The 16,770-nt window shown below is 51.7% G+C and overlaps 1 protein-coding gene across 1 annotated transcript in view; it reads right to left on the bottom strand.

The window, feature by feature from the left end:
• Nucleotides 1-88: 88 nt before the first annotated feature.
• FAM20A (FAM20A golgi associated secretory pathway pseudokinase) overlaps nt 89-16,770 on the bottom strand; it is a 52,664-nt gene continuing 35,982 nt past the window's right edge. Inside the window, exons 6-11 of the mRNA XM_075903987.2 lie at nt 12,029-12,144; nt 9,844-10,024; nt 9,189-9,298; nt 6,915-6,996; nt 6,413-6,472; nt 89-2,374 (exon numbers count right to left, since the gene is read on the bottom strand). Of these exons, the coding sequence (XP_075760102.2) occupies nt 2,110-2,374; nt 6,413-6,472; nt 6,915-6,996; nt 9,189-9,298; nt 9,844-10,024; nt 12,029-12,144 (814 nt within the window). The 3' untranslated portion in view covers nt 89-2,109. The remainder of the gene's footprint in view (nt 2,375-6,412; nt 6,473-6,914; nt 6,997-9,188; nt 9,299-9,843; nt 10,025-12,028; nt 12,145-16,770) is intronic.

The following is a 16,770-nucleotide window of genomic DNA, read 5'->3' as shown; positions in this document are numbered from 1 at the left end:
AGAATCCGTTCACTGCTTTACATCGAGAACTGCTTTTGTAGTAAAGTACAAAGTGCAAACAGTGGATGAATTATGACTCAAGCCAGGCCACTGTTCTTTGGTTTATTATCTTTATTAAATTAAAATATTTAAGGAAGTTTGTTTTAATAAGACAAAACAGATCTAACTTCCTCAAACATAAAAATCATTGTGGATCTGTGTTTTGCTTCCCCACATGATAGATTAACAGAGATTTACCACTAACGTTGCCACAGAATCCCAAAGAGGATGTTAGCTTTGCCAAAACATGATCCTGATTACTCCAAAGGATAATTAGCGTGTTGTGGACCTGTTACAGTATGTTGACGTCTAGCCAATTTAAAATGGTTCTGAAGCTTAAAGTACAGTCCCAAGGGAAGCGTGGGTGGGAGAGGGACAGATTTGATTGAGAGTTGAGATTAATCTTCATTTTGTGCCCATTATCAATCAGTACAGCTGGTCCTCAACTTATGAATGTGTTACGTTCCGAGCACTTGGTCGTAACTCTATTTGTTCGTAAGTCGGAAATACATGCTTTTGCATACAGCCGCGCTGTTCGTAAGTGCGGATGGTGCGTTCATAAGTTGGGGACCGGCTGTAATGGGGTTAATGGGAGGTTGGTTTTAAGTGCGGATGGTCGTAAGTCGATGCATTTGTAAGTTGGGGACTGGCTGTATTGAAAACTCCCTTTAAATGGCAAATTCCAACTAGCAACATAACTAACCCTGAGACAGCTTGCTGAAAGCCGGGTTACGAACTCTAGTTGAAATCCATGTCTTTTTTTTTTTTTTTTTTGGCAGAGGCTTAATGTGTCATGTGATCAATTCAAATTCTCAGCTGACAGGTGTCAAACGTTCTATCCAGTCAGCCACAGAATACAATGGTGGTGATAATTTGACACAGATCATTAGAAGATGAGCAATCACTCTCAACTGCTTTCATTAGGTTGCCAAAAAAGCTCAACTCCATCATTCTGAAAATGGTGCAGGGTGGTAAAGATTCAGTTTGCAAATCAGTTTGCCTATGGAGGCAAGGGGAAGATGACCACGCGTCTAAGGGCCTTGGAGGAATCCTGGCTTTGATTTAGTCTCCAATTTCTAAGATACTTGATCTGCAGAGGGACTATGGAGAATGATGGATCTGTTGCTAGCTTCCGCTGTATTCTGGTGGGCTGCTGAACAACGGCTTAGACAAATGTTGGTTTTTAAAGCTGTTCCTCTGTGCTTGTGTTCACCGGCGAGAGCACCTCGTGCTTAGCAACCCAGTTCTCAAGGCAAACACCCTCTTGGCTGTGTGGATTTCAGTGCTACATCTTTGTCAAGCTCTTTTATCTTTTCACAGAGCTGTGCTCCCGGGGCCTAAAGAAAACGAATGCTAAGTTGACTCTTCTTGGAACCCCACAGCATGTTTCCTCTTTCTGCCCTTGTAACACTAGCTAGAAAGCTCAAATATTTGGCTGGGGGGAGGGGCTGTGCGCCCCACACCTCCTGTGGAGCTGCTTGTCAGTTTAGCTGTGGCTGATGGAGGGGTTTCTGATGGCATGATTAGTGGCCAGGCAGTGCTGAGCTGGCCCCTGGGCTGCCTTGACTTTCTGGTGACAGAGGTTGCCCTGGCTTGCCATGGGGAAGGCCCCTCTTAGTCCAGTGCTTCACCTCGCTCTCAGAAGCTGGCCCCACACACTTCCTGTCAGTGTTGCTTTATTCAAGCCTCATTCTTGGGTTTGGTGTCTCTCGGGGGCAGCACTCGGCTCTGGGGTAGCTACAGTAAAGCAGTGCCCCGGCTCCTCCCAGGGGCCTGCACAAGCTACAGAGCAGATGAGGCCATGCTGAGCCACTGAGGGGGGAGTAACTTGAGGGGCAAGTCTAGAGGCCAAGCCTGGGCCTACAAGTGTACTTGGCAAAAGTTGACCCCCTGCCCGAATGCTGGAGTGGTGCGCTCTTGCTGAGCAGTGTCCCCATACGAGCCCCGTAGGAAACCGAGCTCTTCCCCTCAAGTCCCACAGGCTTGTGTAGGTGAAAATTATGGGCAATTAAAGTTCACCTGCTGCCTCCTAGGAGCTCTTCCCTGCCCCCCAAAGGATCTGCCAAGTCTCTAGCTGGCTGGCGTCACTCTGTCGAACAAGGGCATTTCCAGCAGTTTGGTGTCATTTGCTATGACTTTGTCTTCTCCGTGGGTCTCTATGCATTTCCCCACGGTCTCCAGGATGTGCCCCAGTCGTCTGTCCAAAGCCAAGAGGTGAGGTTCCGTGAGGACGGGCGCAAGGTGATCCAGCAGGAGGGATTCCCTCATGATGTCACTGAGCTGGTACTCGGGCAGGGCCAGGAGCTGCAGGCGCAATAACGTCGTCCTCTTGATTCTGGGAAAACAAGGATGTGGGTTAGATGCTTTTACACCAACTGCCTGTATCTTCTGGGCAGCAAGCTGCTGCCACGGCCCAGCCCTGTGCAAGTGGGCAGTGGCTCAACTGGGCTGAACTAGATGTTTATGTTCCAGTTGTTTCTGGGGAAAAAAGAGTAGGGAGATGGAAATGGACCTAGCTCCAGAACACTCGCTTGCTTTCAAGTGTCCATGTGTAATGGGGCAGTCTTAAACGGGGATGTGGAAGTGTAACTGTGAACACACTTAACGGTTACCCACAGGATCCCGGTGTGCAAGGGGGCCTGGCTTAAAAGCTGCACACTCCAGCTCCCAGAGAGTTGCCTGCCCCCCTCATCCCCTGCACATTTTAACATCCCTAGTTTTAAAGAGACTTGAGCTGAGAGCTGCCAAGCCAGCAATAGGTAACCCAAGCTAGTGATTGAGCTGGGTTAATGGCCCTCTGTCTCAGTGGACCACAAGATTGTTGTAACCCAGGTGATCTCCTGGGAGAGGGTAGGTTTGCTCTCTGTGCTGGTGTATCTAGAATTTGCAGGGTGTGCCGACGGAACCGTAGCGCGCTGAGATTGGGTACAGAGGGAGCACATGCCTCTCACAGTCGATGTATGCAGTCAGCCTGTCCCTCACTTCACGGGCCCTTGCTGTACAGATGTCTACTGGTAGGAAAAAGCCTATGCAGACAGAAACCAGCAGCATCTAGCAACCCTGCACGTGGGTAACGGTAAACAAAGGATCTGAAGAGCTGCAGGATGTCCACCACTGCGCCAGGCTCTTTACCAACCAGGAGAAGCACTGCAAGGTAGCCGACTGCTGGTTTCAGTCTTACCTCTGTTTGGCTTTAGCTTTTCTTTACTGGGCCAAGGAACCACTTTTACTATCTAGCTATAAAACCTCTATGTGCATTGAGGGCACTCTGTACGTGATGGCAATACGTCTTCGACACACAGACTAGAGCATATTGTGACCGAAGTCCCTTCACCTGAATCTAGCAGGCTCTTTAATCTACTAGGCAAAGGCATAATACAAAGCTGAAAAAATGCAGAAAGGGGAAATAAGTTGTCAGTGCAAAGGTCATAGCCCTTCATCATTTAGAAGTTGCCTAAGTGTGGGTTGCTGCTCCGTTAGTTAGTCATTAACACCAGCAGGCTGTCCTTTTACAATAGAGTTGGACTGGATTGTCAGCAGTGCAAGCAGTGGATTTTACTCGTGTGAGGATACGGTCTATGCTCTAATGCCATGTTTCTCAACTTTATATATTAAAAAAAAAAAAGTACCCCTTTAAAAAAATCGAGTACCCTCAGGACCTACAGTTTTCAGACACATGCCATTTTTTCTACCATTGCAACATATTTGTTTAAACAACTTAATTGTAGCTGATGGGCGATGAAAATTTTGGGTGTAAAAAGTACAAAAATAATAAAATGCTGTAAAACTTAAAACAACTCAGTTTTCTCCAAATTTCAGTTGTTGACACATCCCCCGCCCCCAACTTCTCTTGTGTACCCCTAAGGCTACTCGTACCACTGGTTGAGAAACATTGCTCTAATGCAGCCACAAGTTCTTGGGCTTTATGCTGGAATGAGTGGCTGAAATTCTCTGGCCTGTGTTACACAAGTTCAGACTAGCTAGTCGGAAAGGTTTCTTCTGGCCCTCATACGTATGACTCACTTTTGTGCTTTTCTAGAGAGCCATTTTACTCTAATAAAATAGGCTGGCCTTCCTGGTGGGCACAATGGGTGTTCATCCTTGCTGGTGCTTGAGTTGTACTCTTGCTCTGTTATGTAGTTAATTAGCTCTTGGAAAGTGCAGGGGGTAGCTTTTGTACCAGCCATGTTGTCCAAAGGAAGCCAATTAAAAATGCCCGCTGGCTGGTGGATTTGTGATGAGGGGAAGGATCCAGCCTATGAAGATACTGCAGTTCTGGCCAAGTGGTGAGGCATAGTTAATTTCAATCACACAAAGTAGAAATTCATGGGAAGGATTTACTGAAACCCTCTGACTTGCAAATTAAAGTCTCACTAGGTGTGACTAGCTGCTTTTAAAATCAGACCTGGCTAATACAAGTGTACAAAGCGACAGTGCCATTTCTGCTGCATCTCAGCCCTGAGATGCTAATGGCAAAGAAATCGGTTTAGCCATTTCCTAAAAAGAAACCACAGGGACCAGCAGCTCTTGCTGTGGCTTTTAAATGTAACTTTCACCGGTTGATTTATGTGAATTAATAAGGGAGTAGCTGAGAGGATTCAGGTAGGAAAATAGACAAGCACTTCCTACTTAACAGGAGGGCAAAACCAGATTGATTAACTGTATCAGGGCTACTCAACTTTGTAAACTTCGGGGGCCACAATGATACTCTCAGCACATGCTGAGGGCCGCAACTTAAGTGTGGTTGTATACACATGCAAATATATATGCAAATAGCTTCTTTCACACTGACAGGTATGAATACAAAGACTAAGGCAAGACTACGCAACACACAGGCCCCATTTAAGTCAGTTCTGCTGCTATTAATAAAATGCAATATTTACCCGATTTCCACCCATATGTCAGCACTTTTAATGAGCAATGACAGTCCAGGAATTTTACTAAAACGCATATCAACGGAAGACCATTATATTGACTACTTTTTTATTTTGGCTCCCAGCCGTGGGCCGCGTGTTGAGCTCTGTGTAAACCTAAACTGTACCATAGGCTGCATGTTGAGTAGCCCTGAACTATATCAAAGTCCTCCTAGACTTATAAAACTGGCAGGATTCTAAAGAATTGGGTCTGAAATTCACCTTATGCCTTCATTGGTTGACCATTTTGATGGATAAAAGTAAATCTTGATAAGTATTGTTGTAGTTCTAAAAAAAAATTCATAGTTGCACAAAATAGTGGACATTAAATCCTTATTCCCTGATTTGTATTGATTTTATCACAAAGAAATTGTGTGTGTGGGGGGGGAAGGAGGATGTGGTTCAAAAAGCTAAAGCTTCATATGTGTTAAAACACAATTTGTCGTCATCCTCCGTTGCAATAGAAAAAGGAAATAGCCTGAAATCAAACTCTGATAATTTCTCAAGTAGTGTTTTTCAGATGTTGCCTGTCTATACATTTTGATTGTTGAGGTGGAAATATTTTTTTCATTGGTTTCTGCATGTGCAGTGAAATCCATTTATATTGCCATTTGCTGAGAAAAGCCAGGTCTACTCTTACCCCCAGGTTGATGAGCTAGAGATCGATCTCCCAGGGTTTGATTTAGCAGGTCTAGTAAGGACCTGCTAAATTGACCACAGAGAGTGCCCCCATTGGCTCTAGTACTCCACTGGGTCACAAGAAATAAAGAAAGTCTGTGGGAGAGTTTCTCCCATTGCCCTCCCACAGTGGGCATGCCACAGAAATTTGACCTAAGGTATGTTGACTCCAGCTATGCAGGTCTGAGGGCCAGCGTTCTGGATCTTTGGTTGACTTTCCTTGGTACTGTAGACCTGGCTGAAAACTTAATCCTTCCAATCCTATGCATAGATTAGCTACCCAATCTTTAGGGAAGAAAATGTAACCATGCTTACTTAGTGAGGCTCCCTGTCCCCCTCCAGTGGCTCCAAGACCAGCTAGTGATTGATGAGCCTGCAACAACCTTGGCTCAGAGGGATGTGCCTTTTAGCTCATGCAGTAAATGCTGGAGCTCCCAGGTTTGATCTCCGTGGCTACCAGCTGTTGTGTTACAAAAGCAGGGCTGTACTACACCTGTTTCAAAGCAGTGCTCTTCTGCACCAGTGTCAATCTCAGGAAGTGGGAAGTACAATGTAGCGCACTGCAGCAGCATAGAGCTTAATGCTCTAATATTGTGCTGGGTAACGCCAGAGCCTAGTACCCTGTGGAGTACTAGGATAGACTATGATAGTGGTGTAGGGCACAATGCCGTGATAAAATAATACCTCAGCTCATCTCCACTGCACCAAGGGAGTTTGGGAGGAGATTATCAGGGTCAGAGTAGCCAGCAAAGAAGAGTAACCAAGTTTGTCATGTCACTTACATGCAGCACTGGGAGAGCGGAGCTAGGATGGATATTTCGTCATGAGAATGTCTTCCGAAGCTAGGGACAAACAGAAGACAAGGGGTGAAGAGTCGGTACCGCCACCCAGCTGGGCGCACAACTCTGCCTGGAGGGTCTGATCCTATCTGAGCTGTGTTCAGCAGAAGGACTCAGTGCCTGGCTGGATCAGCCCCTTGGTTCACTAAGAGACTGAAACAAAACTGGCCATGGGACGTGCTGGAAAGACTGAGGGGCTGAGGCCTGCAGGAGCAGGGCTGTTACAGGTTCAAGGGGGCTGGCAAAGCTGGGTAGAGCGGATCTGCATTGTGCCTGCCCAGACATCTGCCCCTTTGGAACCATTGTACCATCGGCCCACCTCCCAGCTTCATTCAGCCTCACCTACACCCCCCAGCACTGTCTACACCTATGATGCCTGGCACTCAGCCCCTTCTGTGTGTCCACCTGCTGTCCTCACATTCCAGATGCCCTGAAAGTCACTTACCCTCTAGCGTTGTCCAGGTGAATGAGGAAGCCTTCGTCCCCGAATTTAGTGAACATTTCATAGTGATGCCGGTCCATATTCCCTTGGGGGAGAGAAAGCGAGGAAGAGAACATACTGCTGTGGCCGTGCACAGAGTCGGGAGCGAGCACCCTTTGAACGGGCCAGTGTGCAAGTGCTGGTGTTGTCACTCTTGAGCAAGGGCTGGGATATTTGTGCAGCACCAGCTGGTTTTACCAGACAGGCATAATAGCCTGCTTTCCCCTTGTGCCGCCAATCCAGACAGTCCATCTCAAAGCGCTTTACCAGCTGGGAGGCGCTTACTTGCCTGCTGGCTAGTGCAGGGCTTATCTGACCCTCCTCACCACAGTGTGTCAGAATCTGAACGTGCGGATTAGCCCCCTTTTACAGAGGAGGAAAATAAGCCACCCATGGCGGTGCCCTGCAGCCGAGGCTAGTGAGTGGGCCACCTGCGTGGCCCCTCCTTTGTCTTCGTGGGCCACAAGATTGAAATGGGGCATGTGCACCAGGTATGACCCCAAGAATAAGGTGAAATACTGCACACTCGACTCCCCTTCTCAGCATCCTGGGCCAAATTAAATTGCCAGCAAGAGTAACAAAGAAGCGGAGGGAGCGCCCGGCTCGCTCAGTGTTGTGGGCAATCAGCGTGCCCCTGCTGTCAATGTGTCACTTCTCATTTCTCAACCCCACCCCCTCTGCTGCAGGCACTGCCCTCACCCCACCCCTTCCCTCAAACCCCCACCTGCCCTCTTCCCTTCTTCCTCCCCCGAGTGCCCCCTCCCTCCCAGCATTTCCGGAGCACTACGTAGCAGCGCTCGGGAGCTGCTGGGAGAGTGGGGGAGGAGTAGGTAAGCTGAGGGCACCCAGTGCAGGAGAGGCACTGGGGAGAGCGGAGGCGGGCAGCATGCAGCCTGCGGGCTGCCTAAGGGGCCTAGGCTCCTTTTCCAGGCTTTTCCTCCCGGAGGGTGAGTGGAAGACAGACATCTGCCTAGGCCAAGGGCACGCAGTCGTCACAGTACGGAGGGTGTATAAATTCCTGGCTGGAAGCCTCTGGGCATCTCTTGTAACTGTCTACATTCATTGCCCTCAACCTGGCCGCCAGGGTCTGACTAGGGAGACGAGGCCCCCGGGGGGCAGACTGCAAAGGGGCTGGGGCTAGTCCTGTGCGGCACCCACACTCCAAAGCTGCCTCTCCGTTGCCTGCCTCCCCAACCCCAAGCGCCTGTCGCTGCCGGAGCAGAGCTAACACGGGTCAGGCAGCAGGCTCCTTCTCGGGCTTCTGTGCTGGCTCCTGCTGAGCGGGGCTGCGTGGAGGGGAAGCCACCAAAGAACACAACAAACTGAAGCGATGAGGAAGAAAGAGAAACGCCCCAGAGAAAAGGGTGGGCAGGAAAAAGACGACGTAGCAGAGCTGATAAAGCAGAGGGGAGCTAGAGCAGTGTTTCTTAAACTTTTTAAGACTGAGGAACACCAAACCATTTTTTTTTACGAGGAACAGCAAGGATTTTTTGTTGAACAAAAAAAAGAGGAGGGTGAGGAAAAGTTATTGACAAAAAAATAAAAGGGGTCGGGGGGGAGGGGTGTTATTGAGCCAAAAAAAAAAATTACCTGCTCCTTTAAGGGTGGCCATTTTTAACTCTTGTTCTCTGTGGCACACCAACTGCCTCGTGGCACACGGATGGGCCGCGGAACACATTTTAAGAAACACTGATAGAGGATGTCGGGCTGAGGAGATATTTACTAGCAAGGCAATTGCAAAGGTAGCTCCACTAAAGAAAGTCAGAGGCTCTGCGTTAGCCCTGTGTGAAAGGGGCTCCCATGGGCTCCGGCAGGTACATTCCTGTCCACCCACCAGTAAACACTGTGTCTGGTGTGTCCTGGCCCTTCTGGGCTCAGCAGTTTACTGCCCCGGCCCCTCTGGGCTTGCTATGCACGTTATGAAAGTAAAAAAATATTGCTTGAGCCCGGACCCGCTTTCATTACAACTGAAGCGCTGCCCATGTCCATGGGGACTCTGTTGGCTGGGCATCGTACGCGCTTGGGGCGAGACGGGAGCCTCAGAACGGACCTTTGTCTTGCAAATTGCTACGGAGCCAGGGTAAAATTGGGAACGTGGCTTCTGAGTGACCTGGGGAGCAAGGGGTGGGAGAGGGGAGATAGACACAGGAGGAGGAGGTGAAGGAAGATGGAGGGAGGCGAAGGGAAGGGAGCGGTGAGAAGCAGAGCACTGGATGGTTGTTATTCCGCTCATCCTACCGATCAGGAAGTCAAATATGGCCATGTCGATGATGTTGAGTAGCCGGTTGCCGCGGTTGTAGGGGTAAATCTCCCTCACTGTGTTGCAGTAAAGCGGATTCACTTCCCACCTGCGGGAAACGGAAGGGAAGCGTGAAGGGCAGCGGCAGCCTCGCAAGGCGGCGTCTCCCACTGGAGTCACTCAGTGGCAGGGACACGGGCGCGGTTAGCCCAGCCAGCTCTGCCCGGCCACGCTGCCGTCCGCCGGGAGAACGGGCAGCACGGCGGTGCCAGGGGCTTGATTCAAGGCTGGCATACCGGTGACATCACTGCTATGCCAGCTGCTTACACCGGGGCTGAGTTTGGGCCAAACGTCTCCTCGGCGCCCACCACGTCGAGCTGGCTGCCCTGCGCGGCAGGCTTGCTCGTGTCTTGGCCGCCACAGGGAGATCCCCCAACCCCAGCTCCTCTTCAGGAGAGTTGAAACTGCTCCTACCTGCAGCATCCAGAGGGGCACGGGGAGTGATTCTGCACCAGGCCCTGGCCTTAGGATCTGGAAGGCCACTTGCGGGCAGCCTCTGAGTCTTGCTGCCCACCCCCATCTCACCCCCTTCTTGATGCGCCTTCCGCTGCACCGGAGCAAGAGTCGGAAAAGCAGAATCATTTACCCACTTACTCCTCTTTTCCAGCAAACGAGTAGGACCGGATCCAGGGGTTGGGGATGGAGAGTCTCGGGGCCAGGTTGAGGGACGGCAGGAAAGCAGAGAGGGAGCCCTCCAGCAGGTGCGGGTTCCCACACACGGCATATTCCGTCTTGCACATGTACGGGCACTTCGCAAAGAAACACACGTTGCTGGCTAGGGGACGAACAGAGAACCAGGTAGGTAACATCACACATTGGCTGTTGTAGTTGGGCATCGCTGCTGGGTGGGTTTGGAATGGCTCAGCTTTGGGTCATAGGCCCTACACTGCCAACACCCAGTGGAGAGTCACCTTCAGCTCATGTGCTACAATGGTGTCCATGCATCAGGACTGTTACTGCCAGGCAGCTCTGAGTGATCCTGACATTCAGCAAGTCCAAGGGCCACCAATTTATAATAATAATAATAATTGCCCAGCTGCTCCGAGGTTTGGGGGGCAAATTTTGCCCCATCCCCCCGGGAGCATAACACCCTCACTATGCAACTGGCCCCGCCACCCCATGCTGCCTCTCCCCCCCCCCCAGGCTCTGCCCTTGCCCCGCCTAATCCCTCTGAGACCCCACCCGTGCACTGCCCCTTCCCTCGAGGCCCCGCCCCTGCGCTGCCTCTTTCCCCAAGACTCCACCCCCTGCTCATTCCTCTCCGCCTCCTTCCCCTGGACCCTTGCCCGGGGAGACTCTGGGTGGGGGGAGGACATAAATCCTGTAGGAAAGCTGCAAAGGATGGAAGCAAAACATGCAGGACCAGCCCCTTGCTGGGGTAAAGTGGAGTCAGCGGTGCTATAACCATGAACATCGGCTGAGGATCTTCTGCAGGGGCGGGAAACCTTTTTCAGGGCAAGGGCCACTGGCCCACAGGAAAATCAGTCGGGGCCGCACACAAGAGGGACACAACCAAACCCTCATGGACATGGCCCCCGACTGAGAAGGAGAAAGACCCCCCCCCCCATATTCCCCTCGCACACCTGAGCCAAGGGAGGCCCAGGCTAGGAGATTTTTGTGTGTGCTTCAGCCCCGGGGGGAGGAGGGGGGTGGAGGGAAGGAGGTGGGCTGGCGTGCCAACGTGGGCTCCCCAATGCTGGGAGGGATGCCCCGAGCCTCAGGGGCCAGATCTGGCCCCCAGGCCTTAGGTTCCCCACCCCGATCTATCCAGAAAGCGAGAACGTGCGAGAGAGCACTGCCCTCTACAGGCTAGAATGTGAACGTGAGCAGCGAGTTTAGTCCACCTGTTACTCCCCATTTCATTTCTAAACAGCTACATAATAATGCTACAGGCACAGATCTACACAAATGGAACATAAGAATGGCCAGACCGGGTCAGACCAAAGGTTCATCTAGCCCTGTATCCTGTCTGTCGACAGTGGCCAATGCCAGGTGCCCCTAGAAAGAATGAATAGAACAGAGAATCATCAAATGATCCATCCCCTGTCACCTATTCTCAGCTTCGCAGAAACAGAGGCTAGGGACATCCTCTCGGTCCATTCTGATGACACGCCATTGATGGCTCTATCCTCCATGAATTTATCTTGCTCTTCTTTGAACTGTGTTAAAGTCCTGGCCTTCACCACATCCTCTGGCAAGGAGTTCCGCAGGTTGACTGCACTGTGTGAAGGAAAACTTCCTTTTGTTTGTTTTAAACCTGCTACCTATTAATTTCATTGTGCAAGTTGCGAAGTCAAGTACTCAGACATTAGGAAATGCCAGACTGAGAGCAGCCTTTGCTTAATTCAGTCCCCTTGTGCACGTGCATTGCAATACAGTCTTTAATTACACGGATAGAATCCAGTTCTCCAGCTCAGCATTCAATTAACTGTTGTGTTCACTCCCTCTGGGGCATCTGGCATTGGCCACTGTTGGCAGACAGGATACTGGGCTACATGGACTGTTGGTCTGACCCTGTCTGGCCATTCTTATACTCTAAATGCCTTCGCCAACCTTTCTCCTCCTGCAATACCCTGTCTCCTCCACCCCGTGGCTCTGACTTGGTGGAAGATGCTATCACGGTATTTCTATAAACACGTTTCATGCAGAGTTTGAGCTCTCCAATGCAGCATCTTGTGCACACTTCCTCTGGCCTCTCCCTCTTCCTGTGTACGCCTCGTTCCCCATCCTCCTGGGACCATGGCGTGTATTTGTAAAAGGAACCCGCCTCTCCACATACCGGGGGAAACGAAGAAGACGCTCTGTAGCATCTCGTTCTTTGTGACCTCCAGGATATCCTTGGTGACGTTGATCAGCCTTCCGATGGTGGGGGGGACCCGTCGGAAATCCAGGATCCTGAACAAAAGGGAATGAGTGTCAGTCAGAGAATCGTGGAAGATGTGGAAGAGAGAGTATTTCTCAGCACATTGTTGGTAAGGCTGGGAATCTGCCCAGCAACTCAATCCAGACCCTCTGCGGTGTAAAGGAGCCTGTTTCTATTCTGAAATCACACTCCCTTTAAAGCCTGACAACTAGAATCTTTCTTGTGTGCTCTCCAGTAAACGAGCAAGATCATCGTGTCCTCCAGACCAAAAGAGGTATGGTCTGGGATTTGTTGTTTTGACAGCTGACCGCTGGAAGAGTTTGGGGACATTTTGGCTGCTCTCTCCAGGATCTGCTGTAATTCTAAGCATCTTTTCCCCGGCCAGTTTCTCTCACGTCTATGTGTTTGTTGTCTCTTTCAAGGGTCAGAGACACTCCACCGCCCTTACCGACCTGCACAGCGTTGTGTTTGTGTTACAGCACAGAGAGTGGGAAGCTGGGAGGGGCTTGCGCACACCAGGAAACACTTAGCCTATTATCTCAGCTGATTCATCTCACTTATCTCACTTCGGATAATCAAGGGCTTGGGGCAGAGGGAATTTTTAATGCCGACTCTGGGAGTGGAAACCCATTCCTGAGTCAGTAACCACTGGGCAGGCTCAGTAATGCCAAGAGGCAAACGTTGAGCAATGCACTCAAGTTCCAAAACTCAAGCACGAAATTGGATTTAGCTTGTCAGTTACGGAGCAATTAAAAAAACAAACAAACCTTGTGTTCGGAGATCTAGCGTCTTTCCTCTACAGACGTCAAAGCACTTTAGAATATTAGAAACATAGCCCAGGGCTTGTTTTATAGATGGTTAAAGTGAGTCCCAGAGCAAAGTTCCCTCTAATTGTTCCCATCCATGTGCGGAATACATTTTGTTCTGTGCACCAAGGCATGTGTGGACGTGCACCACCAATAGAAACTCATGTTGCCAGCTGTGGGTGCTCTACTAATCAGCTGAGCGGCACTTGACTCTCTTGTGTGTGGCCGCCCAAATGCTCAGCTTAAAGGGAACACTGTCCCAGGGACGTCCCATGGCACTGAGGCACAGGAGCTACCTCCAGACTGCATCCCTCTGTTGGCAGAGAGATGCAAATCAAGCACTTCGAAAGTGCAAATGAGCTCGGCATTTAAATATCCTGGGCTTCATTTGCATACTCACGTTCGGGTGCTGTGCCGATCACGCGCCCTTTCGAAAGTGAAAGTAACGTCTCGCTGCGGTTCTGCCGACAGCGGGGAGCTTTTTCGGCAGATCCTGAACTCCTCCAAAAATGAGGATCTGCCGTAAAAGCTCCCCACCGTCGGTAGAGCCGTGGCTAGACGTTACTTTCACTTTTGAAAGGGCGCGTGATCGGCACAGCCCCCGAACGTGAGTATGCAAATGAAGCCCGGGAAATTTAAATCCCGGACTCATTTGCACTTTCAAAGTGTCTAATCTACATCCCTCTGTTGGCAGAGGGGTGCACTGTAGTTTAAACACATCCAGGGAGGCTAAATGAGTCCCCCGCAGGCTGCAACAGTATTTAATAGCAAAGCTAGAAATGGAAAGAATTTAGCTCCCCAGACTCCCTGGCCCAGGTTTTGAACGATCCGGCTACAGGCCTAACATCAGCCTTGTTCATCATTACAACTGGAATTGTGAAGATGATGGAGCAAAGCCGTCACATTTGGCACCTCTCTCAGTGGAACCTCCCCTAAGGGAGAGGAAAGATGGCTTCTTTCCCCATGGCTTTTCACCTAACGCTGGGAAAGGGTACCCGCTTACTGGCAGTGTTCCCCGTAAGCTGGGTGCTTGTGCAGCCACTGAGGAGGGAGTCAGATGCTGCGCAGGTGATTAGCAGAGCGCCCATAGCGAGGTTTTGTTTTGTTTCTCCTGGTGGTGCACATGCCTCGGTGCACATAACAATTTATTCTGCACATGGATGGGGAAAAAAATCCACACATGAATGGAAAAGGTTAGAGGGAGCATTTTAGGTTAGTCCCCCCTCCCCCCGGAGGAACAACCCATTTCGCTGCGGGCGTGCTGCCAACAGAAATAGCGCCGGTTTAATTCAAATCAATGAAACCCGGTTTAGGTGGCTGCACACAAAAAGGCAGTGGTTTAATTACATCGGTGCAACGTTGTGTGTGATGACCAGGCTTCACACTCTAAACAAGCTTCTCCAAACAGTCCCCTGCCTTCACTGGCCAAGAGTGAGCAGCCTGACTTTCAAAAGTGCCAGAGGGGGGCTGACTCTCGGTGCTGTCTCAGGCCCTGCCCCCACTCCACCCCCTTTCCCCAAGGATCCATCCTGCCCTGCCTTTTCCCATACCTGTCCCACCCTCGCCCCACCCCTCCCTGCCCAGTTCCACTCCCTCCCCTGAGCACGTGGCATCCCCCCTCCCTCCCAGGGCCTCCGGAACACTGCAAAACAGCTGATTGTAGCGGATGGGAGGCACACGGAGGGCGGGGAAGGCACGGATCCCCAGGGCCTGCTGGTGGGTGGGAATTGCTGGGGAGGGAGGGAGTTGATGAGGGCCTGCTGGTGGGTGCTCAGAACTCACCAGTTTTTCCCGGGGGGTGCTCTAGACCCGGAGCACCCACAGAATCGGGGCCTTACAGCTTCTGCTTCTCTCTGCTAAGACTGGCCAGCTTGTGGCTGCTTTTGGAATGAAGACCCCTGGTCTACTTGGAACTGTCCTGAGACCCCTGGCTCGTTTTATACGGGGCGTCCGCTGGGCATGGGATGGAGCCTGCCACATTCGGACGGGTAACTCGGAGACGAAAGGCGCTCTCCTGTGCCCAGCCCCCAGCGAACTGAACTTGACCCGAGGGAAAAGAAGGGGAGGGCTGCCCAGAGCCGCGTTCTGCCTTCCCGGAGCTCAGCGCGCAGCTTGAAAGGAGCTGGCCAGTCACTTCAGCGGGACGGGCAAATTGACAGGGTGGAGAACAGGCCTCGTGCAAGTCTGCCTGCAGCGGCCGCGCCTGGGACAAACGCTCCTGCCTCCCTTTGTCAGGGCTTTGCTCCCTGTCCCAGCCAGCGAAAGGGACTCAGAATCGCCTGGGTGGTGAAAGGGCCTGATCTCCAAAGGGATCCCACCTGCTACAAATTCTTACTGACGTCCCACGAGCACTTCTCAGGACCAGGCCCAAATTGTGGAAGGAGCAGGCACAAGGAGCGCCGGAGGGGGGGGGGCACTGCCTCGGGGCCTGGAGATACAAAAGGGCCCAGAGCTTCAGCCCTAGATCCTTTAAATTGCTGCCAGAGCACTGCACTGTCTGTGGGTTTAGCAGGCTCATACTCAAACCACTGAGCGACCCATCCCCCCTCCCCACAGCCCCCCTCCTTCTGCCAGAGGCCCAAAGCAGCCTCCCCCCTTGCCCATGGGCCCGGTGAGGCTATCGACCCTGCTGGCTGCAGGTTTTTCCCACACTGCAAAGTTGTCCCCTTGGACAGTCTTTGGAAATGAGCCTGACTCTAAAATGGAAACACATCTGGATCGAGCAGCTGGCTCTCTCGCCCGCCACAGAGCAGTTAAAAACCCGGGATCCAAACAGCCCCCGACAGGGTGGGGGAGTGAAATCCCGAAAAGCGGCAGTTCGAGCCCGGAGCCGGGGCCATCGGCTCCCGCAGGCGTGTTGCACGAAGGACGCACTCAACCCTGGCTCGGTCTGTGCTGCCATGTGGATGAGCCACAACAGCTGGGATTCTCCTGGTGTCCCCTTTGGGCCGACAGCTTCCAGAATGGAGTCCAGCCACTCACCTAGCTCCGGCCACGTCGCGGCCGCTGCCGTTCCCAGACATTGCAGCCTAGCGTGGGCCTCCCTGGGCAGGGTTTGCGAAGCAAGGGAGGACGGGGAGAACCGCCGACTATCTGGCATTTAGGGCAAGCAGAGAGTTTGAGTAGAGATGGGCAAATTGCCGGGCCAGAACAGTGAACTGGGAGTCGGGACGCCTGAGATCTCATCCTGCCTTTCTGTGCCTCAATTTCCCCATTCATCCCATAGAGGAAACCTTACTTGCCTTGCAGAGAGGGTGCCAGCGCTGGAATTAATTAGCCTTTGTGAAGTGTTGGGAAGTCTTTGGATGGGGTACAAAAAGGGTCTATTAAATCCCATGCACCTAACTACCCTCTGGCTCACTCCATCCCCTGCTAGGTGGATTGCCTTGGAGCAACAACATAGATCCCCAGTCGCTGACTCAGTCGCAGCAGGTAATTCAGCCTCAAGCCCAGCCGTGAAGTCAATAGGAATCGTTCCTTTGACTCCATTGGGATCTGCATCAGGGCTCTCGCCTCCTAGCGAGAGGCCTATGAAAAGATGTTATGAATGTGTCAAATAACGTTTGCAAGGGACACGTTGGCACTGTGCATCCGAGGGCAGGTGCGGGTTGTGAGGACTGACAAGGCTCAGGTTACACAGTTAACAAGATACGTAGTGTCCAGGGGCGGCGGGTAATGTAGGCAAGAGAAGGCACAGCCTACATGCCTCAGCCACCGAGACGGTTGGGGCCGCAGCTCGGCAGCCCTGGCTCTCTAGGTGGACAGGAAGGATCGGTCTGGGGGGTGGGAGGGGCTTGACTCCAGGGGTGGGGCCTCAGCAGAAGGGGTGGGTCTGGGACTTGCCCTCCCCAG

This window comes from Pelodiscus sinensis, chromosome 20, assembly GCF_052426305.1.
Source record: "Pelodiscus sinensis isolate ZL-2025 chromosome 20, ASM5242630v1, whole genome shotgun sequence".
Lineage (NCBI taxonomy): Eukaryota > Metazoa > Chordata > Testudines > Trionychidae > Pelodiscus > Pelodiscus sinensis.
This window is presented reverse-complemented; position numbering and strand designations above follow the sequence as displayed.